The sequence below is a fragment of the Felis catus genome, chromosome C1, assembly GCF_018350175.1.
Source record: "Felis catus isolate Fca126 chromosome C1, F.catus_Fca126_mat1.0, whole genome shotgun sequence".
In the NCBI taxonomy this organism is placed as follows: domain Eukaryota; kingdom Metazoa; phylum Chordata; class Mammalia; order Carnivora; family Felidae; genus Felis; species Felis catus.
This window is the reverse complement of record NC_058375.1, coordinates 126,633,256-126,655,960: the sequence shown is the minus strand read 5'-3', so window position 1 is coordinate 126,655,960 and position 22,705 is coordinate 126,633,256. Positions and strand designations below refer to the sequence as shown.

The window sequence follows — 22,705 nt, the reverse complement described above, 5'->3', positions numbered from 1 at the left end:
TTCCAGTATTTTCTAATTACAAGCAATACAAGAATGAACAACTTAGTGCATCTTTATTTTTGTTTTGAAAATACTAGGGTAAATTACTAGAAATGGGATTGCTTTTTGGGTAAAAGGGTAAATGCACATGTAAGTTTTATTAAATACTGCCAAATTCCCCTCCATAGGGGGTTGTACCGTCATGCCTCTCACCAGTAATGTTCAAAAGAGCCTGTTGCCTCAGGGCCTCATTCGGTATTTATTAAGCTTTTAAATTTTACCAATCTGATGTGTGAGAAATGGTTATCTCAGTGAAGTTTATAAATTTGCATTTCTCTTACTATGAATGAAGCTGAACATCTTTTGAAAGGTTTAAGGGTAATTATCTTTTGGGTAGATGAGTTATCTCCTCGTATCTCTTGCCCATGTTTCTATAGTATTTTTGCACTTTATCTGTAATACATACATTTCTTCCACTTTACAAATATTTCTCCCAGTTTATCATTTGTCTTTTGACTTTTTTTTTTTTTTTTTTTTGAGAGTGAGAGGGCACAAATGAGCAAGGGGCAGAGAGAGAGAGAGGATCCCACAAGGGGGGGGGGGAGGGGGAGGGGGAGGGGGAGGGAGAGAAGCAGGGCTCACCCGAAGCGGGGATCGAGCTCACCCAAAGTGGGGCTTGTGCTCATCCAATAAGAGGCTCCAAATCATGAACAGTGAGATCATGACCTGAGCCAAAGTCAGATGCTTCACCGACTGAGCCACTCAGACACCCTTTTCTTTTTCAGTCCATTCTTATGTATGGTATGAGAAACAGATCTAATTTTATCTTCTGCCAAATGGTTACTCAGTTATCCCAAATAGATGTATTAAAAGGTCTATCCATACCAGTGATTTGAGATGACATTTTCATCATATACTAGATTTCTATATGTATTTATGTTTTTTCCATTCTCCTTCACTGGGCTGTCTAGTTATGCACCATTATCATATTATTTAAATAGTGAGGCTATGTATTATGCTTTAATATCTGGTAGGGTTAGTTCCCCGCCCCCCCCGCCCCCCACCATTCACCTGCCTCATAGCTTTCTTTTCATAACTCTTTCTTTACAATCCATTCTTAGCTACTCTTGTATGCTTTTTTAAAATAACAACTCACCCATTTAAAGTGTACAATCCAATAGTTTTAGGTATATTTACAGAGTTGTACAACCAAAACCACAATTTTAAACACATCCATGAACCCAAAAAAACCCCATTAAAAGTCCCTCTCCAAACCTCTGAGTCCTAAGCCTGCATGTTTATTTTTCCAGATAAATTTGAGTATCAACTTGTCTGGCTCCATACTAAAGCCTTTTTCATACTTTATGGGACTGCATTAAATTTATAAATTAATTTAAGTAGAACTGAACTTAATGATGTTGAGACTTCCTAACCAAGAACAAGTGATATCTATTCATGTGTGTTTTTCAGGAGTGTTTCTTTATTCATATTTCTATCATTTCTGGTTATTTCTAGGCATTTCACCTTTTTTTTTTCCACTTATAATGAAGAGAAAATGTCATTCACATCTTCAGAATTATTATTATTTGTGTATATGAAGGCTACTAGATACATATTAACTTTATATTCTGCTACCTTGCTGAATTATTTTCAATTACTTTTATCACCGATTCTTTAGATTTTTCCAGGTATACTGTCATAGCAGCTGCAAACAAAAAGTTCTTTCAACTTCTATGTCTCTGTTTTCTCTTTTCTAATTATATTGACTAATGTCTCCAAAATAACGTTAAATAATGTTAAATGAGACAGTAGGCACCCTTGCCTCATTCCTGACCTTAGTGAGAATAGTTCTAGGGTTCCCCAATTAAGATACTTTGTTTAGGATTGAGGTCTATATACATTATTTTTTATTTTAAGGAAGTATCCATCCATTCTTAATTCTGAATCTTTTATTAGAAAGGAGTATTAAATTTTATCAAAGATTTTTTCAGTACATGTAAGATAATGATATACTTTCTTTTTAGACCTATTAATGAAGTTAATTATATAAATAAACTTCAAAAAAAATCACTGTTGCACTCAGTTGACATGTATTATTATCTCAAAGTAGTAAGAGCCTATTCATTTAGGATTTTGCATTCGGGGGGTGCCTGGGTGGCTCAGGCAGTTGAGCATCCAACTCTTGACTTCGGTTCAGGTCATGATCTCATGGTATCATGAGATAGAGCCCCACATCAGGCTCCACGTTGACAGCAAGGAGCCTGCTTGGGATTCTCTCTCTCCGGCTCTCTCTGCCCCTCACCTTCATCTCTCTCTAAACAAACTTAAAAGGATTTACATTAAATTTCTTAAGTATTACTGGTCTGTACTTTTTTTAGATATGCCTCCTTTACCAGTCTTAGGGACCAATGTCATAGTCACAGTTTACGATAAAAAGATTTTGGAAGATTTCCTTCATTTGCTATGTACTGAAACAATTTAAGCAGCATTTGAACTATCTGATCTCTCAACATTTAGATGAAGTCCCCTGTGAAACCAGCTTAAGCCTGGTGTTTTTTTATGGGGTCATTTCTTGATAATTGTCTGTTTCTTCTATGGAAACTGGTCTGTTTACATATTCTATCTTCACTGGGGTCATTTTTTTATATACTGTATTGTCCCAAGAAATCCTCCATTTCATCTTGGTTTTCAAATTTATATGCACAATCATATAAAGTATTTTTAAAAAATATTTCCTCTGTATCAATAATTATTGGCACTTTTTATCATTTCTTATTTTGTAATGCATGCTTTTCCTTTTCTTTTGTGATTAAAGCAACAATTTGCCAATTTTGATTTTTTAAAATAAAACCATATTTATTAATTTGATCTGTTTTTCTGTTCTCTACTTCATCACTCTCTTTTATCTTTAGCATTACCTTCTGGTTTTCTTATAGTTTTACTTTTGTTGTTCTTTCTCTAGCTTTTTGAGTTAGAAATTTATTAATTCAGTAATTTTCATTTATTTTTGAATAATCTCTATATCCAACATAGGACTTGAACCCACAACCCTGAGATCAAGAGTCTCATACTCCACTGATTAAGCCAGCCATGCATGCCTTCTATTTTCGTAACGTAGGTATTTAGGGCTATGGATTTTGCTTTCATCACTCCTTAAATATGTCTTATAGATTTGGATATACAGTGTTTTCGTTATTTTTCAGAAGTTTGTTTTATAATTTCTCCTTTACCTAAAAGTTAATATAAGGCTTTTAAATTTCCAGGGAGAAGCCCTAGATTTTTTTTGTTGTTTCTTTCTATATTTAAGTAGGCTGTGTGGAGCCTAGTGTGGGGCTTGAACTCACAACCCTGAGATTAAGACCTGAGCTGAGATCAAAAGTCAGATGCTTAACCAACTAAGCCACCCAGGCATCCCTTGTTATTGCTGTTTCATTTTTAATCTCTAGTTTTATTGCAGAGATCAGAGTACTGACAATATTTTCATGATGAATCCTGCTGTGTGTTTTTTTGTGCCCTAATATACTATCAGTTTTTGTGAATGCTCCATGTGCATGTGAAAAGAAGGTACAGCTTCTATTGCTAAGGTACAGTGTTTGGGATATATCTAAAAGATCAGCCTTACTATCTTAGATATTTCCTTAGTTTTGACTACTTGATTGTCTTGTACAAAGAGTAATGTGGTCAAAGTCCTCTGTTATAAGTATGTTTCAATCTGTTTCTTCCCTTACTTCCTATGGTTTCCTATTTTATACAGATGGCTGTTATCTAGTGTATAAATATTAACAAATATTATACCCTCATTGTGAAATACCATTTTTAGCTTATAAAGCATCTTTTAATGCTCTTTTGCTTTAATTCTACCTTATTTCATATCAGGATCATAACCCCTTTTTTTATTGCTTTCAGGTACCTGATGAATCTGTCCATTATTTACTTTGTAACCTTCTTTTTGTGTATATGATAAAATAAATTTAATTATATAATTAACCATAGGCAGAAAACTAAAGGAATAATTTGGCTATACCCTTACTCTAATCATATCTCTATTCTATGTATTTTTTCTTACTTTTGATTAATTTTTGAAGCATAACTAACAATACAGTGTTATATTAGTTTAAGGCAGTAATAATGCTTCAACAATTTTATCACTTCTCCGTGATCATCACAGTAAATGTGTACTCGTAATCCTCTTTTTCTATTTCACTCACAACCCTACACATCTTCCCTCTGGCAAGCATCAGTTTGTTCTCTATTCTTAAGGGTCCATTTTTTTTCTCTTTCTTCAGTTGTCTTGTTTCTTGTGTTTCAGTGTTTTTTTTTTTTAAGGTTTTTTAAAAGTTTATTTATTTTTGAGACGGGGAAAGGGGCAGAGTGAGGGGGGGAGAGAGAGAATTCCAAGCAGGCTCCACACTGTTCAGCACAGAGCCCAGTGTGGGTCTCGAATTCACGAACTGTGAGATCATGACTTGAGCAGAAATCAAAAATCGATACTTAACCAACTGAGCCACCCAGGCACCCCTGTTTTGTTTCTTAAGTTGCACATATTCGTGAAATCATATGGTATTTGTCTTTCCCTGACTAACTTATTTCACTTAGCATGATATCTTCCAGATCTATCCATGTTGCTGCAAATGGCCAGATCTTATTCTTTTTTATGGATGAATAATATTCCATTATAGACATATACCACATCTTCTTTAGCCATTCATCTATCAAAAGACACTCCAGTTGCTCCTAAATCTTGGATCTTGTGAATAATGCTGCAATAAACACAGGGGAACATCTATCTTTTCGAATTTGTGATTTCATTTTCTTTGGGTAAATACCCAATAGTAAAATTATTGGATCACATGTTATTCTATTTTTAGTTTTTTGAGGAACCTCCATACTACTTTCTATAATGGATGCACCAATTTGCATTCCCACCATGCATGAGGGTTCCCTTTTCTCCAAATCTTTGTCGACACTTGTTATTTCTTACCTTTTTTATTTTAGCCATTCTGACTTTGTAGCCTTTTTGAATCAATGAATCCCTTGTTTGTAGCAGACACTTGGATTTTACAGGACTTATTCTGTGTGTGATGTGATCACACACATGATGTTATGTGTGTTTATCTGTTGTGTGTTCTTTCTTTTTAAAACAATTTTTGCTGGTCCTTAGGAAGTTCTATATTTTTATTTTAGTAGCTATCTTTGCAGTAATACATTTTTTGTGCCCTTAGTTCCCTTTAACTCTAAGTATTTGCAATTGGTCTGACATTTTAATTTAACTTAATTTAATTTAATCTATTCTACTTTATATTTTGAAAGAGACAGAGAAAGAACATGAGCTGGGGAGAGGGGCAAAGGGAGGGAGAGAGAGAGAATTTTAAGCAGGCTCCATAATCAGCGTGGAACCCAATTTTTAAATGGGTATTTTCTGATTACCACTTATTATCTATTTATGTTTAAATCAATGATCTCATTCTACTTCCCTCCCCCATCCTCTTTTTGTCCCAACTTCTCATTCTACTACAATTTTTACATCTTCTTCTACCTATATCCTCAGTTTTAGTCTTAGCTCTAAAATTAAAGAAATAAAATGCTCACCACAGGCCCTCTGTCAAAGTTTCCCCAGTCACATCTTGGTTGGATGAAGTTTATCCTCCTGTATGTTGTTAAATAAGGAAGCAACTAGCCACATGTAGCCATTTAAAATTTCAGTTATACTAGCCACATTTCAAGTTTTCATCATAGCCACATATGGCCAGTAGCTATAATTTTGGACATCACAGCAATAGAATGTTTCTAACACTGCAGAATGTTCTATTAGGGCAGCTCTAGTAGAGTCCTCAGGATGGGTAAGTATGTACAGAAATGTGTGTGTACAAAAACTCAGAGAAAATATTTTTATAGTCTTGACTATGTGGACACTTTGGTGGCATATAATATCTTTGGTTTATACTTTTTACTTACAGTTCTTGAAAATGCTGCCCCACATTGCCTTGCTTTTGAGAAATCTGACATCTAATTCTCTTTCCTTGTAAATTATTTTCATTTCTTTGCTTAGAAGTCCTGAGAATTTTTTTTCTTTAAATATTTAAGTTCTAGCAGTTTTATAGTGATGTATTTTGGAGTTCATTACTTCTGGTGCATCTTCCTCTATACCCGGGGAGCTCTTTCAATACATAAATTCAGGTTTTCTTTTATTTCCAGAAAGGTTTCTTGGACTGCAGTTTCAAATATTAGTTCTGATCCAGTGTTTTGGTTTTTCCTCTTCAAAGACTCTGATAAAATGAATATTACTTCTACTTTTCTTATCTTCCATTTTTACTAGTTTCTCTTCAACTCCTTTAACTATTCATCCATTTTCATTCTCTTGGCTGTTTTTGCTGTTTTTCCTTGTTTACTTTTATCAAATTTAAATGTAAATCTATTCTCCTATAGGCGCTTTGTAATTTAGTCTTTATTTTTGATATGGTTGTCTTTTTCTTCTACTCCTACCCTGAGAGTTAAACCAGCTGTGGCTTCATTTCTTCATGGAGTTTTTTGGTCCATTTCTGCTCTTGGCTCTTAGTATATCTGATTAAACATGATTCTTCATATTCCCCATGCTGGTTTGAAGACAACTTACTTCTTTGGAGTGTTACAATTTTTTCCTGTTTCGTGGTCAATTTTGTGGGAAATGTTTTCATTAGCTGAAATGACCCAATCTGCATTTTCTGTTTTGTTTTGTTTTTATAGTAGTTTTGTATGGATATGGTCTGCTCTTTACTAGTCCTAGTCATGTCAGTTTAAAAGTGCTCTCTTCTGCACCATTTCTTTAATGGATTGGGAGAAGGGAAGGTGACAGAGATTGATAGGTTTTATTTCTCTTGCATTTCTGCAGGATTCCTAACTTCCCCCTTATTCCTTTTTTCCCATCACCATTTTATCTCAAAGGGGCAATTCCTTCTCCATATATCTAGTTCTTCCCAAGGCAACGTCTGAGTATCTACTTCTACTTCTAATCCTACTTAAAGTCCCTTCTCTGTAGCCAGTGCTGTGAATTTTCAAGCCATACCTGCACTGAGTATTAATGTTAGGCTCTCTCCTTCTGGGGTGGCTCTGTGCTCCATCTAAGTCTTCTGCATCCCTCAGCTCTTCTGAAGACTCCCTGCCCCGCTCTCTACACCCACAGGCTTACAGTACTGGGAACTCCTTTGAAATTTGGCTTATTTCCCAACTTAGAGTTAATTTGAAGGTCACTAAGGTCTCTACCTCTTAGTAATGCCAAAGGCATAGATTTATTTACTTATTAATTTCATGGGGTTTGGGGGATAGCTGGGAGGGAGAAAGCGTAGGACAATTTGTTATCAGGTAGCTGTCACTATTCTCCAGAACTCCAAATGTTTTTTGACAATTACAAAGCAGTCCACTAAATGGATTATACCATAATTTATTAAACCAAGCTTATTTTCGGAAACTTTTATTGTGTCTACTTTGTCACTAGAAAACTTTGTTGAACACCATTCTTATACATTAATCTTTATGTATTTCTTATTATTTCTTTAACAAACTGTTTTGGTAATAAAACTGCTAGGTCAAAGGATGTGACCATCTTTTGTTATATGCTATGAGGCAGTCCGATGGTAAGCATTCTATATAAAATATGCATGTCTTATTCTTTGGCTATTTGGAAGTAGTTTTAAAATCTTAAATATGAATAGCAGATACATAAAAGGCTCATTAAATTTTAATGCTTTGCTTCTCAAGTGTGTCTAAGGCTTAAACATCTATTATAGTAAGTTTTAAAAATGTTAGAACAATAGTTAGCTTTCTGGTGTTAGATACCCAAACCTCAGTTACCTTTTCTGCTTCCCGTGTATCATCAAAAAGTCTCCTCTGCCTTCTGGCAGGAATTGGTTTAGCTGTTTCCCAGGCTTCTACCCACATATTGCTTGGAATCTTCATTCGGGCACTCAGTTCTCCTTTCAGAACCATGTTGCCCTTTTCATCAATGACTTCCTCTTCAATATAATCCCGGGGTGAGTACCACCTCACAAAATCTTCCAGAAAACAACCTGGATTTGCTGCCTAAAATAAGGCAAAAAAAGTTCAGCAGAATCCAGTAACAATCAACAGTTAGTGATAAGCTTGTTTGCAAAATCATACTTTCACCAAAAATTACCTAATCTTTACAAAATCTAATATGTGACCTGAGTGTGGCCTTTAAAATAGGCCAGATGTTCAAGTACCAAAACCATTTTCTTTTGTTGTCTCCACTTTGCAGAAAAAGAACACATTTTACTTCGATGAATTTAGACATAAAAATCTGTTGTAAAATGAAAATAACTCTCTTAAGTGGATTATAAGTTATATAAGTTAGTTTAAAATTATAGCATAGTAACTACTCAATAGTTGGAAAAGTACTCAATAGTTGGAAAAGTATCAAATAAGCTTGACTCAAGTAATTAAATAATACACAACACAATTAGAATAATAACACAATAATGGAAAAGTTCTACTCTTTTTTTTCTCTCAAAAATCAATACTGGTACTGCAGTAAGTATCAGCCAACCTCAGAAATGTTCTATTCAGTGATCAAATTCTTGTACTTTATACAACAAATTACCATCACATACATTACTTTTGTGTTGTTAAGGAACTGGAATTCTAACTATTGCTTTTCAGCTTCTGAAACCAACTAATTAAACTTTCATTTACTGGATAAGTCTATAGAATTAATGATGATGCATGCCAAAGTTCTTAAGTAATTCTACATTCAAGCCTGGAAAAAAAGTAGAGGCTTCACAGTGTTAGTGGTAAGGCATGGAAGTCTTCTTGCAAGTGTCCAGTGATGTATTAGTAGAGTACTAAAGATGGGCACGTGTGTATGTATATATACACAAACTCAAAGAATATGTGTACACACATTAAACACATACCTTTTTAGTTATATTCTCTACCACAACATATACTTCCTGCTATGCGTACTATTTTATTTACCTATAATAGTTAAGTGATATAAACATTAACAAGAATGTGCTAATAAGCAGAAAGGTCGGGGCACCTGGGTGGCTCAGTTGGTTAAGCATCCGACTTTGGCTCAGGTCACGATCTCACTGTCCGTGAGTTCGAGCCCCGCGTTGGGCTCTGTGCTGACTGCTCAGAGCCTGGAGCCTGTTTCAGATTCTGTGTCTCCCTCTCTCTCTGACCCTCCCCCATTTATGCTCTGTCTCTCCCTGTCTCAAAAATAAATAAAACATTAAAAAAAAAAATTAAAAAAAAAGCAGAAAGGTCATTTTCTTCCTTTTTAAATTAAAATAACTCCAGACCAAAATGAAAACAGACATGATAAGAATAGTAGCCTTAAATATGAAGAGCAAAACTGCCCATTTGTCCTCACTGAGTCCCCTGACAACCAGCTTCACCATCCCTATCAATTCAAGAAATTCTCCTGAGGGATGAGGACTCAGAGGAAGATTCTTAACTGAGAGTCAGCAACATAAACTTCCAACGACTATGGCATCATGGCAATAAAAAAATGCTGCAAACAGTAATGGGTCAAGATTACTGCATGACTCAGGATTCATGTACAAAGATCTGGTTATTAACCAGGCAACACCACACCCACATAAAAACATCCCGTAGTACACAAGTTAAAAAAGACCTTTCACACCAAAATTCTTTCTTCTGGCTTGCCTTACTGTACCATGTACCAGGCTTAACCTACAGCTACCAAAAAAGGGTCAAGGCTCACTTCAGCTGTGTTTTCTTTCTACTGTTACAGGTATGTACTCCAAGGAAATGCTTGAGAATAGGTCCTGCCCTTCTGGAACTGAGAGGGGCAGGTACCTAAGGTACCTATCAGCATCCACCCAAAGCTCTGCATACTCTCCTAAGGGCCCCTAATACTAGTCACCCCCATATAAAAAAGGAGAGGCAACCATATCTACTTTAGAGTAACTATGTATTTCCTTAAACCTAATAACTGATTCCCACATAGGCAGGGGCAGATGTGTTAAGTTGGCTATTTGAAATATAATCTTTTTATTAAAAGAATATTTTAAGAGATTTGCAGGTACCCAAATGAGTCTAAAAGAGTCGAATGAGCTTAGTTTTGCTGAGGTACAGTGTTGGAATCACACAGAACCTTCCCATAAGGGGCTAATATGTTTCTAGAGGAAAGCTTTTACAGTTTCGATTATGAATCCTAGATTCATAGATCCTAGGAGTGCCTAGATCCTAGAAGGGCCTCTGCAAGGATGTGGTAGCAGCACAGGGGCAGATAAATATGAAGGCAGCTAGAGGTCAGGTAGGAAAACAACTGCTACAGAGGCTGGTACTTCCTGTTGTGCACATACATCATAAGCCAATTCCCTTTTTCTACCTTTTTGATTTAACACATGCCCTGAGAGCCAACTGTCCTCTCTTCTTCCACTGTTACTATTTTGTTTTAAAACAATACATCTCTTTTGTCTCATGGCAGAACAAAACACACAGATGTTCCCTATCTTCTTAGTCTCTAAGAAAAACATGTACCTATCAAGAAGTTTACTAAAGACTTTTTTTTCTTTTGGTAAAGATGGGGGAAATAAGCAGGGAATAAAAGCATTCCCTTTTACTGTCCTACAATCTGCTAACAGGGAAGATAAAAGTGACATAGGTTTTCATAAGTTGTTTCTGTTGAAAAAAATGAAACTCAAGTTGGCATACAGCACAAAAGCAGGACTGATTGGAGGCTATGGAACAGGGAGATGGAGACCATCACTGATAGCAGCAGGTCAAGGAGGAAAATCTGGGCATGGGAAACAGTTCAGAGTATCAGCAGGAGGCACAGGGAAGGCCTATGGCCCACCAGGCTACCCACTTGGGGTTTTTGTTCTGTTTGTTTTAATATACATGGCCTTGCCTCTACTTTCAAGAATAAGTAATTCAAAAACAAGGGCATCTGGATGGCTCAGTTGATTGAGTGACTTCAGCTCAAGTCATGATCTCATGGTTCATGAATTCGAGCCCTGCATCAGGCTTGCTGCTGTCAGCGCAGAGCCTGCTTCGAATCCTCTGTTCCCTCCTCTCCCCTGCCCCCCGCTCCTCCCCTGCTTGTGCTCTCTCTATAAAAAACAAATACACATTGAAAAAAAAAAAAAAAAAAAAAAAGACCTTTTTCATCCCTGGGTTTTTAAGCTAATAAGCCAAATGTCACCATTCTCTGAATCCTCTATGTTCCAACACAGGACTATATCTAACCCTAAAGTATTCTTCTTCAGGTAGCAAATGCCTACTTACCCTAAAGTAGTGACTCTTCTGAGAAACCCTCCATGACCCACTCAGTAGAGTCAGTCACCTTTCTGACACTGCCTTCCTAAGTGAACTCATCACATAACTGTTTACATATCTCCCTCCAAAACTTCAGTAGACTGTAACTGAGTATAATCAAGCAGCCTATGTTAAATCTTAAGGTTTTCCTAAAAGCTGTGCATTAAATTGGATAAACACATAAAGGAGAAAAACATTCCAATGCACATACAGAAATGATTCAATTCTCAACTTCCAACTACTATTCAAAGATTGTTCTTTTCTTGTTTTAAATTTAAGAACCAAGTCTGGCTATGACCTTTAGGAGATAAACGTAGGATGCTGTAACTACTAATGATCTCAAAACATTTAATAAAAAAGACATTCAAGCCTTCACACCATTTTAGAGAGTGACTTTCACAGCTTCATCCCAGAATAGCTCCAAACAGACTCCGAAGCTCTGACAGTGTGACCCACCTTAAAAGACTCCATATCTGAGAGCAGACAGGCACTCTGCATGCGTGCTCGGAGGTGAGCCCCTTCTGCTGATGTTCCTAATTTAGCTAGAACCTCTGACTGCTCCTCCAGCAGATCTTCTGTCATAGGTGCTGGTTCCTGTGAAGCACAAAAGGACAAAGCTCATGAACAGCTTTTTTTAGAAAAAGCAGAACTATAAAAATAAAGACAACAATTATTTCATCTCTAGCAGTCACAAAATCTGTATTTAAAAGAATTCAGAGAAATTTACAAGTTTTTTAGAACCTACATAAAAAATTAACAAATTAATAACAAATATGACTTTCAGCATACCTCCCCCCCAACAAATAAGATTATCATGTTTTTCTTGACAGGATTAACAGCCAAAAGACAGGAATTTGGGTGCACTGAACATTTTCCTGCCTATTAATGATAAGAAATGAAGTCCTAATGATATGTTTATGTGTGTCATCACTAGTTACAACCAGGTTTTTATTACAACTAGCAAGAGAAGAAAATTGATAAATATGAAAATTAAAATAAAGGCAAATGATTTGAATCTCAACTAAAAGACCCCAAATAACTAAGTCTTATGTTGGCAAAGCTGCTTTGAGTTTAGGTTCCAAAGACATTCTAAATACTAATTCCCACAAGAAGTATTTGGATTTTTGTTTTAGGAATCAGAGACATTATATATTTTAATGGTAACCCCAAATAAAAAAGAAGCTAAGGCAAATCTAAAGGAAGATACAACTGTAGAATCATTATAAGAGTGACAGAAAACATTTCAAAACTGCTGAAAGGAACTTAAGGAAAGTTCTGAGAATTGATTCCATTAGATTTTATATCTGAAATATGAAAGCACTCAACAATCCAGAGACTAACGAAACAAAGCTTGCCTGCTTCGTTGTTAAAGCCAGAAAAACATGGACTTTTCTATTCCTACATAGTAAGATAAAGCCCAGTGGAAGTAAGTGTTTAGAGCACCTTGACAATAAATACATTCCTTCTAGATGTCAAGAGCTTACTGTAAAGCAGGGTTTCATAGCCTCGGCACTAATGACATTTTAGACTGGATAATTTTTTTGTGGTGGATGTGTCCTTCGCATTGTAGGATGTTTAGCAGTATCTATAGCCTCTATCTATCAGATGCTTACAGCACCACTCCACCTAAAGACAAGAAAAAATGTTTCCAGGGGTGCCTATGTGGTTTAGTCAGATAAACATCTGACTTCTGATTTCAGCTCAGGTCATGATCTCAGGGTTGTGAGATCAAGCCCTGCATCGGGCTCTGCACTGAATATGGAGTCCACCTCAGATTCTCTCTCGCCCACTGCCCCTCCCCCTGCTTGCTCATGTGCACACACTCTCTCTCTCAAAAACAACAAAAACAAACAAACAAAAAAACAGAAAAAAGTTTCCAGGCATCACCAAATATCCCTGGGGGGTCAAAAAATCACTCCTCATTTGAGAACCAATGACATAAAAATAAATACTTTTCACAAATATCTGTCAATAATAAAATAGAAGCATGGTAAACCTATAGCATTCAAAACACATAGCAACAAACAAAATAACTGTTTTCTTCTATCTTCCTCATTTTTGGAAGTTTTTTCTTTTTTTAATGTTTTATTTATTTGAGAGAGAGAGCGAGCGCGCGCGCGCGCATGAGCAGGAGAGGGGCAGAGAGGGGAAGGCACAGGAAGAATAAAGCCTGGCATATACTCAGTAAATGCTAGCAGTTAGAGACAAAATACTTAAGTTTTCATTATGAGCTTCACATTGATTATCAAAATACCTCAAATTAAAAAATGAACCCCAGTGAAGCAGGCCTTCAGTCTTTCCATTAGGAAAGGAGCTACTTTTCATTGTCCTACAGCCCTACAATCTCAGGATGATAGGAAAGAAATGACATGTTGAAAAGACACTGACAACCCTTCCTACCTGGAAATCTCAGCCCAACTCTAAGTGAAAAAGAACATGATCAAGAGGAATACAAGCAGGAAGTAGCCTGTGGACTATACACTTAAATATTTACCCCTTCTAAATATGCCCAAAGCTTTCTCATATACACGATCTCACGTGAGCACTGAGAAGAGGTCAGGGCATTTTACAACTGATGAAACAGAGGCGCAGAGACAAGTGCCCTACCCAAGATCAAGGGGCAAAACGATGAAGCATCAAACTGAAGAGAGAATCTCAGACATCTATCTGATGCCAACCTTGAGAACTACTAGTTTGGTTCAATCCACTAGTTTACAACTCTTGCTCTAACAGATCCTCCATAGTTTTCTCTTCTAGCCCTGGCATTAGAACATTGGGTAGTCTTTAAGCTTTTTCTAACCATAAATTTTAGGTTGAACTAAATCTACATGAAAGGAATACAAAAGAGTGCTTAAATTCTTATGAAGTAAGGATCTATATAAATTATTTTTGTGTGTGATATACGCAATTGATTAATGGCACATTTTAAGCTAACTTCTTAAGTGTGAAAGTGTGCTTCAACTGGAATCATTTTGAATTCCAATCATTTTATGTAAGTACATATACAATGATTATAATTTAAGTGAGATTAACTTTAAAGAAAGTAAAATAGACTAAAAATCTGCCCTGATTTGCCTAAATGTAAGATATAAAAATGAATTTCTAAAAAAAATGATGCATGCTGAGGAAAAAAATAAGTTTAAATTATTCTAGATTTAGATAATAAATTTGAATATGAAAAATGAAGCATCTAAAATAAACAAAGGAAGTATATAGCCTTTTGAAAAAAAAATAAAGATTGAGCTTCCAGAATAACTTTCTTGGACTCTTCATTAACCCAATCAAACCAAGATAATACATATGCAACTGGCCCGTTAAAAATAAGAATAATGTTAATTAAAACTTGGAAAGAAAAAAGACGTAAAAAAAAAAATTAACTTTTGCTGGACACTTACATGACAAATGTTTTTAAACACGGTAGGTGGTTTAATCCTTAACAACCCGGAGTGATACAAACTGTTATTGGTTTTTGAGGTATTTAATATTTGTTTATTTAAAAAAATTTTTTTTTTAGTATTTATTTTTGCAGAGAGAGAGAGAGACAGAGACAGAGCATGAGTGGGGGAGGAACAGAGAGAGAGGGAGACACAGAATCTGAAACAGGCTCCAGGCTCTGAGCTATCAGCACACAGCCCGACGCAGGGCTCGAACTCACGGACAGTGAGACCATGAGATCATGACCTGAGCCAGAGTCGGACGCTCAAATGACAGAGCCACCCAGGCACACCACAGAGCCACCCAGGCACACCATTTAATATTTGTTTATTAAACAAATAAATAGGTAGTGTTTTAAAACTGGAGATATCTTAGAACAAGATAGAAATACTTTCCTTTTCTTCTTGTCAATCAGTGATATAAGAACCACTTAACTTTTTCACCACTTTTGTGAAGTATAAATCGACATTTAAAGGGTACATTTGATAAGTACATACCCATAAAACAATCACCAAAATCAAAATAATGAATTTATCCATCACCTCTCAAAGTTTCCTTATGGCCATTTTTAGAATATCCATTAAAAAAAAAAAAACAGATAGGGGGCGCCTGGGTGGCGCAGTCGGTAAAGCGTCCGACTTCAGCCAGGTCACGATCTCGCGGTCCGTGAGTTCGAGCCCCGCGTCAGGCTCCGGGCTGATGGCTCGGAGCCTGGAGCCTGTTTCCGATTCTGTGTCTCCCTCTCTCTCTGCCCCTCCCCCATTCATGCTCTGTCTCTCTCTGTCCCAAAAATAAAATTAAAAAACGTTGAAAAAAAAAAAATTAAAAAAAAAAAAAAAAAACAGATAAACAAACTGTGGTATATCCATGCAATGGAACACTACTAAGCAATAAAAACGAATGAAGTACTTATATACATAACAAAATGTATGAATCTCAAAATAATGAGGCTGAGAGAATTCCTTCTTACAAAAAAGTAAAAATAAAATTTACTCAAAATTTTAAAAAATGCAAACCAATCTATTATTATTTGCTTTTAGAGATTAAAACAAGGCTCAGAAAGAAAACAGAGCTTGTACAAGCAACACTGTTAGTAGGTGGTAGTGTTAGAATATAAATCTAGTTTCATTGGATTCCAAAACCAAGGTTTATACCACAAGATCTCAATGCGAACTGCATGCACCAAAACAAAATTAGAAAAAATACACTCTTGGTTTCTAGCATTAGAATGTTCTGTCCTAATACTAAAAATGAAGAATGGAATACCTAAAAAATAGAGTTCAGTTTTAAAAGAATAAAGCAAAAAGGCTAAGGCCTATCAAACAAAAACATTAATCTTGTAAATGATAGCCACCTGGCAAAGAAATAGTATAAGCATGGACAACAGAGTTAACAGAATCCATGTTTAAAATCATCAAGCAAACATCCCAACACCTAACTCTATGATTATTAATCAATCCACTTCAAAATATAAAAACTGGTTACAAAACTTTCAAGTAAATCCTTGCCTCTTGAGAAGCAATACTAGCCACTTATATAAAGAGAAAGTCCTCTGAAGAATAACAACTAAAAACTGAGTGCTTACTGTGAACTAGAACTGTATTCACTTATCATGTGCTATTTCATTTAAAATTCACAATTATCTTGGGGCGCCTGGGTGGCTCAGTTGGTTAAGCATCCAACTTCGGCTGGGGGAATGATCTCACGGTTGGTGGGTTCAAGCCCCGCATCGGGCTCTGTGCTGACAGCTCGGAGCCTGGAGCCTGCTTCGGATTCTGTGTCTCCCTCTCTGCCTCTCTCTCTCTCTCAGAAATAAGTTAAACTTAAAAAAAAAAATAAAAATAAAAATAAATAAGTTTTACAATTATCTTAATGATAACCTCAATATGAAAGAAAAGCATTTGATAAAATATAATACCTCTTCATAAAAAAAAAAAAAACACAAAAACTCAAAACTAGGAACAGAAGACAACTTCCTTGATATGATAGATGATACCTCTATTAGATACCCTCAATGATTATTATATGCTTTCTTCCTGATACTGAGAACAAGAGAAAGTATCCATACACTAATCACACTGCACTGGTGGTACAGTACAATAAGGCATGAAAATGAATTAAAAAGTGTAAAGGTTGGAAAATCAAATTCAAACTCTCTATATTAGCAGATAACATGAGTGTGTCTATAGAAAACTCCAGGCGCGCCTGGGTGGCTCAGTTGGTTAAGCATCCAACTCTTGATTTCAGCTCAGGTCATGACCCCAGGGTCGTGGGGTCTCTAGCCCTCCACTGAGTTTTGGGCTGAGCATGGAGCCTGCTTAAGATTCTCTCTCTCCCTCTGCTTCTCTCTCCCACTTACATGCCCTCTCTCTCTAAACAACAAGAACAACAAAACTCCAAATAATCTACAAACTACTAAAAGTAATAAGTGAATGTACTTAGATTGCTAGATCCAAAATCCATATACAAAAATCAACTGTTTCCACATATCAGGGCAAAAATTTTTAATGGAAAAAAAATTTTTTTTGAGAGAGAGAGGGCAAGACAGGGAAAGTGGCAGAGGGAGAGAGAGAGAATCTTAAGCAGGCTTCATGACTCACCATGGAGCCTGATGCAGGGTTCAATCTCAAGACCCTGGGATGATAACCTGAGCTGAAATGAAGAGTGAGACACTCAACCGACTGAGCCACCCAGGCCCCCTTTAAATGGAATTTTTAAAAATGCCATTTGTAACATTTAAGAAATTACAAAGCTTTTGAATTAAATCTAATAATAAAAGATATGCAAAACCTCTACATTAAAAACTATAAAACACTGATAAGGGAAAGTAAAAGAAACCTTAAATGAAATGAGAAGTATTTCATGGTCATGGGACTCAAAATTGTTAAGATGTCAATTCTCCCTAAGTTGATTTATAAATTCAATGCAATATGAACTGACATCCCACCAAGATTATTTTGTATGTGGAAAATGAAAAGCTGATTCTCAAATTTACATAAGAATGCAATGGGCAGCCAAGATAATCTTGAAGAACAAAGTTAGAAGATTTATGCTACATGACAGAAAGACCGTAAGTTACAGTAGAATAGTCTATTATTAGCACAAGGATAGACAAAGAAACTAATGGACAGAATACATAGCCAGAAACAGACCAACACACATATGGTCATGTGATTTAGAACAAAGATACCATTGCCATTCTGTGAGGAAAAAGCAAGTCTTTTGAATAATGGTGTTGGAACACAGCTCCATCTCTTTATAGGGAAAAGAGAATCAACCACTTCCTCATACCAAACACAGTCAATTTGAGGTGGATCACAAACATAAATGCAATAGGTAAAACAATAAAGCTTCCAGAAGAAAACATAAGAGACTATTTCTAGGACAATGGGGTAGTTAAAAATTTCTTAAAAGGGAGACAAAGCACTGTCCCCATAAGATAAACATTAACAGACTAGACTTTATTAAAATTAAGAATGCCTATTCAACAAAAGGCATCATTAAGAAAGTGAACAGATAAGCCATAGACTGGAGACTGTGACCACACGAGGAGAGGGCTCTTGGAAGCCTGTATTTGATATTTCTCAAACTCTGTCCCATGGGCCACCTCCTGTTCCTGATTTTGCTTTGTACCCTTTTACTATAATAGATTATAGCTATGAACATGGCTATATATATATATGTGCTGAGTCCTGTGTGTCCTCCTAGCGTATCATCAAACCTGGGAGTGGTGACAAACCAAATGTTAGGGATTATGCGGAATAAACCACAAGTATTATACACTGTTGGAGGGAATATAAACTAGTTCAGCCACTCTGGGAGACAATTTGGCAATATCTACTAAAGCAAAAATATATTTCTACCATGTGGCACAACAACTCTACTCTTAGAAATTTATCCAAAAGAAATTAAGAACCTATGTTCACCGAAAGACTCTTAAGAATGTTCACTTATTTGTAATAGCTCAAACTATCAACAACTCAAATTCCATCAGCAGGTGAAAGGACAAGCAAATTGTGGCATGTTCACATAATAGAATATTACAAAGTAATAAAACACACACAAATACTGATTCAGGTAACAATATGGATGAACTCACACGTGGTAGTTAAAAAAAGTTCAACACAGAGTGGGAATGATTCCATTTAAACACAGGGGCGCCTAGATGGCTCAGTCAGTTGAGCAACCGACTGCAGCTCAGGTCATGATCTCGCGGTTTGTGGGTTTGAGCCCTGCGTCGGGGTCTGTGCTGACAGCTCAGAGCCTGGAGCCTGCTTCAGATTCTGTGTCTCCTTTTCTCTCTGCCCCTACCCCACTTGTGCTCTATCTCTCTCTCTCAAAAATAAATAAATGTAAAAAAAATTGTAAACGCAAAAGAGTAGGGGCGCCTGGATGGCTATGTCAGTTAAGTGTCCAACTTTGGCGCAGGTCATGATCTCTCAGTCCATGGTTTTGAGTCCCGCTTTGAGCTCTGTGCTGACGGCTCAGAGCCTGGAGCCTGCTTCAAATTCTGTGTCTCCCTCTCTCTCTGCCCCTCCCCTGCTCATGCTCTCTCTCTCTCTCTCTCGCAAAATAAATAAACATTAAAAGATTTTTTTTAAATGTTAAACACAAAAAAGCAGAACATAATTTCATTTATGAGATTCAAAAACTGACAAAACTAAGCTATAGTGATAAAAGTTACAAAAAGAGTTACCTGGAAGGGAGCAGTGAGCTATGCTATCCAATACATCTGGCTATTTAAATGTAAATAAATTTATCAAAATTAAAAATTCAATTCCTCAGTTGCATACACATTTCAAGCACTCAATGGACATAGTATTGGACAAGAGAGCTAGAAATGTACAGTTTTACCTTCACAGAAAGTTCTAATGATCACTACTGTTCTAGGATGATGGGACTTTTTCATACTTTGATCTGGATGGTAGCTACATGAGTTTTTAAACATGAAAAAACTCACCAAGCTGTACATTTAAAATTTGTGCACTTTATATATAATTTATAAATCAATAAACAAGCAAATAAATGTTTTTTAAATGACTAGGAAAAAACATGTACAGTATACATAACAAAGGGTTTATATCTATCTAAAATATAAAGGACTAATACAAATCAGTAAGAAGAGGTCAGAAACCTAAATGAAAAATGATAGGCAAGTCAAAGGAAAAGATGGCCAAAAAACATACTAAATGATGCTTCAGTTCATGAAAAATCAGAGAAAACAATTTAAAACATTGAGATAATACTTTTGTCCACCATACTGTCTAAAATTTATATGACTGGTAATATCAATTGTTTATAACAAAATTAAGTATGAATGTAAGTACCATGAGTGCAAGAACCTTACTGTCAAGTTTACTGCTAAATTCCCAAGTTATAGAACAGTAGTTGGCATACATTAGGCACTCAATAAATATTTGTGCAAGGAAGAAAACAAGAAAGGAAAGCTGAATAGAGAACAATATTTCCTTATTCCTATACATTCACCATTGACTAGAGTATAAAAGAGGTACAGCCTTTTGAAGAGCAATTTCATAGCCTGTATATCTGCTTATCTAGCAATTCCATTTCTTATTTTCTTAAGAAACACTCAAATGTGAACACACAATGTGAGAAACTACAAGAATCTGTACTGTAGCACTGTAATAGCAAAATCTAGCAATAACATCTATTGTGCATCAAGAAGGAAATGGTTAAATAAACTATGGCTCTTCTTTTTTTTTTTTTTTTTTTTAATTTTTTTTTTTTTCAACGTTTATTTATTTTGGGGACAGAGAGAGACAGAGCATGAACGGGGGAGGGGCAGAGAGAGAGGGAGACACAGAATCGGAAACAGGCTCCAGGCTCTGAGCCATCAGCCCAGAGCCTGACGTGGGGCTCGAACTCCCGGACCGCGAGATCGTGACCTGGCTGAAGTCGGATGCTTAACCGACTGCGCCACCCAGGCGCCCCAAGTTCTTAATGTTTTAAAATGGCTTCACTTTATTTTTGAATAGATAAAACTAATCATATACGGGCACCTGGGTGGCTCGGTTGGGCGACTGACTTCGGCTCAGGTCATGATCTCACAATTCGTGAGTTCGAGCCCCATGTCGGGCTTTGTGCTGACAGCTCAGAGGGTGGAGCCTACTTCAGATTCTGTGTCTTCCTCTCTCTCTACCCCTCTCCTGCTCACGCTCTGTGTCTCTCTGTCTCTAAATAATAAACGTTAAAAAAATTAAAAAAAAAAATAGTCATATAAATAAAAGGATTTTTACTTTTGTTCCTCCTCTCCTCTTTTTGGATTTTATTTTTTAAAGACCTGTGTACTCACCACTTAGTTTAAGAAATAACCGATCACCTTACCATAAGGAACTACTATTTACCTAAACTTCAAAGCATTTCTCAATTTTAGAAATGAAAATACCTGAAAGCCCCCAATAGTTAATTTAAATTTCAAATCTTAGATCTTTGAGCAAAGACTGCTTAAAGAATTGCTCCTGCCCAAAGCAACCATTTCCTACTAGGATGAAGATACGAACAACAAAATAAAAATAATCAAAACTTACAGAACCAGTCCATATCCTACCTGGGTCACTGGAATGTAGAGTGGTTCTCCATTATGTAGCAGAGTGAGTTTTCCATGCTGATGTAGTCGTCCTTCTGGTTTTAAACTTGCTGTCTCCTTAGGTCCTCCTTTCTTGCCACTCTCTTGTCCATTTCCTTTAAGTTCTTCAGTATCGCTTAGGCATTCAAAAAATTCTTCTTCACTGTCACTCCAAGAATCCCAAGATTTTCCAACCTCTCCCTTTTCCTTATCAGTATCTTTTAGATTATCTGGCCCCAGCTGGTCTCCAGCTTTTCCAGCATCCCCTGGAAACATATCTGAAGTATTTGTCTTTCTCCCCTCATCACGGGCCTTCTTTCTTTCAATACAACAATTTAACATCTTAAGAAAACAAAAATAACATTTGTATTTAAATTAGTTATAGTTAAATAAAAACCTATCCACTTCTTCAATATTTAATTTGCCTTCCCATTCCTTCCCTGGACCTTCTTGTGAATGACAGTAACTGTAAGTAATCTACAGTACCATGATGAGAATACTATATAACCCATTATTACATTTAGTATTAGAATAAGCTCCAATTAAATTAAGACCATATTTAGATACTGTCATTGAGAAATCTTTACCTGTAGTTTCTGATGCAGTAAACAACATCTTAGATCTGGGGGTCCACTTGCTAATCTATCAAATAAAGTAGTGGGAAAAGTTAGTTTTAGTAAAATGGCTTCAGGTATGCAAATTTTTTTGCTACTATAAATTTTAACCATAATGATAGGAAATCAAAAGATTTCAACAGGTAAGATAATTGAAGTGGAGCAAGTACGACTAAAAGATCAAAATTTGTTTTATCCTTCTAGTCCACCAACAGCGAATATATTTTTCAAAGCTTAATAGCAAACTAGTAATAGCTCTCAAGTTAAGAGAAACTTAAAATGTCTCTAAATCCACCTCAGGAAGTAGCTAGGATACAGTGTTTCACACTATACAAAACAGATTAGATTATATATTCAGTTCTCAATTATTATTCTCAATATAAAAAACCACTGATCTCCACCTCTCTTTGCCAAGGGGAGCTTAAACCACCTCTTCTACACCACTAGGTTTCCAATAATCAGCCAAGAGATAATCCAGCTAAGAGAGACTAGCAACTGACACAAGTATAAATATTTTTGGCTCAATCACCATTTCATATTACTCATATTATAATTCTGCCTTAGTATGGGTAGATGAGCAGTAACCTATGCAATATCAAAATATTTGGTAGCTATTTTATTAAGTGAAATGTCAACATAAATCCACACAAAAAAATTACAGGCAACGTTCAATATCTGAACTTATGAACTCTAAAGATGTTTTCTCTTCACCTATAAAAATATATGTTTACTATAGAAGACTTAGAAAATACACAAATCTATAAAAAACAAAAATAAAAATATAATTTCACACTCAGGGAAATTTGCATTA

The 22,705-nt window shown here is 36.0% G+C and overlaps 1 protein-coding gene across 6 annotated transcripts in view; it reads right to left on the bottom strand.

Moving 5' to 3' along the window:
* The window catches only part of RAB3GAP1 (RAB3 GTPase activating protein catalytic subunit 1), a 111,834-nt gene that overhangs the window by 13,906 nt on the left and 75,223 nt on the right, over positions 1 to 22,705 (bottom strand). For all 6 annotated transcript variants that reach the window (XM_023259279.2, XM_023259280.2, XM_045034816.1 and 3 more), the window contains 4 exons: positions 21,868 to 21,922; positions 21,263 to 21,622; positions 11,716 to 11,853; positions 7,807 to 8,034 (listed from right to left, as the gene is read on the bottom strand). In XM_023259279.2, coding sequence (XP_023115047.2) covers positions 7,807 to 8,034; positions 11,716 to 11,853; positions 21,263 to 21,622; positions 21,868 to 21,922 — 781 coding nt within the window. The remainder of the gene's footprint in view (positions 1 to 7,806; positions 8,035 to 11,715; positions 11,854 to 21,262; positions 21,623 to 21,867; positions 21,923 to 22,705) is intronic.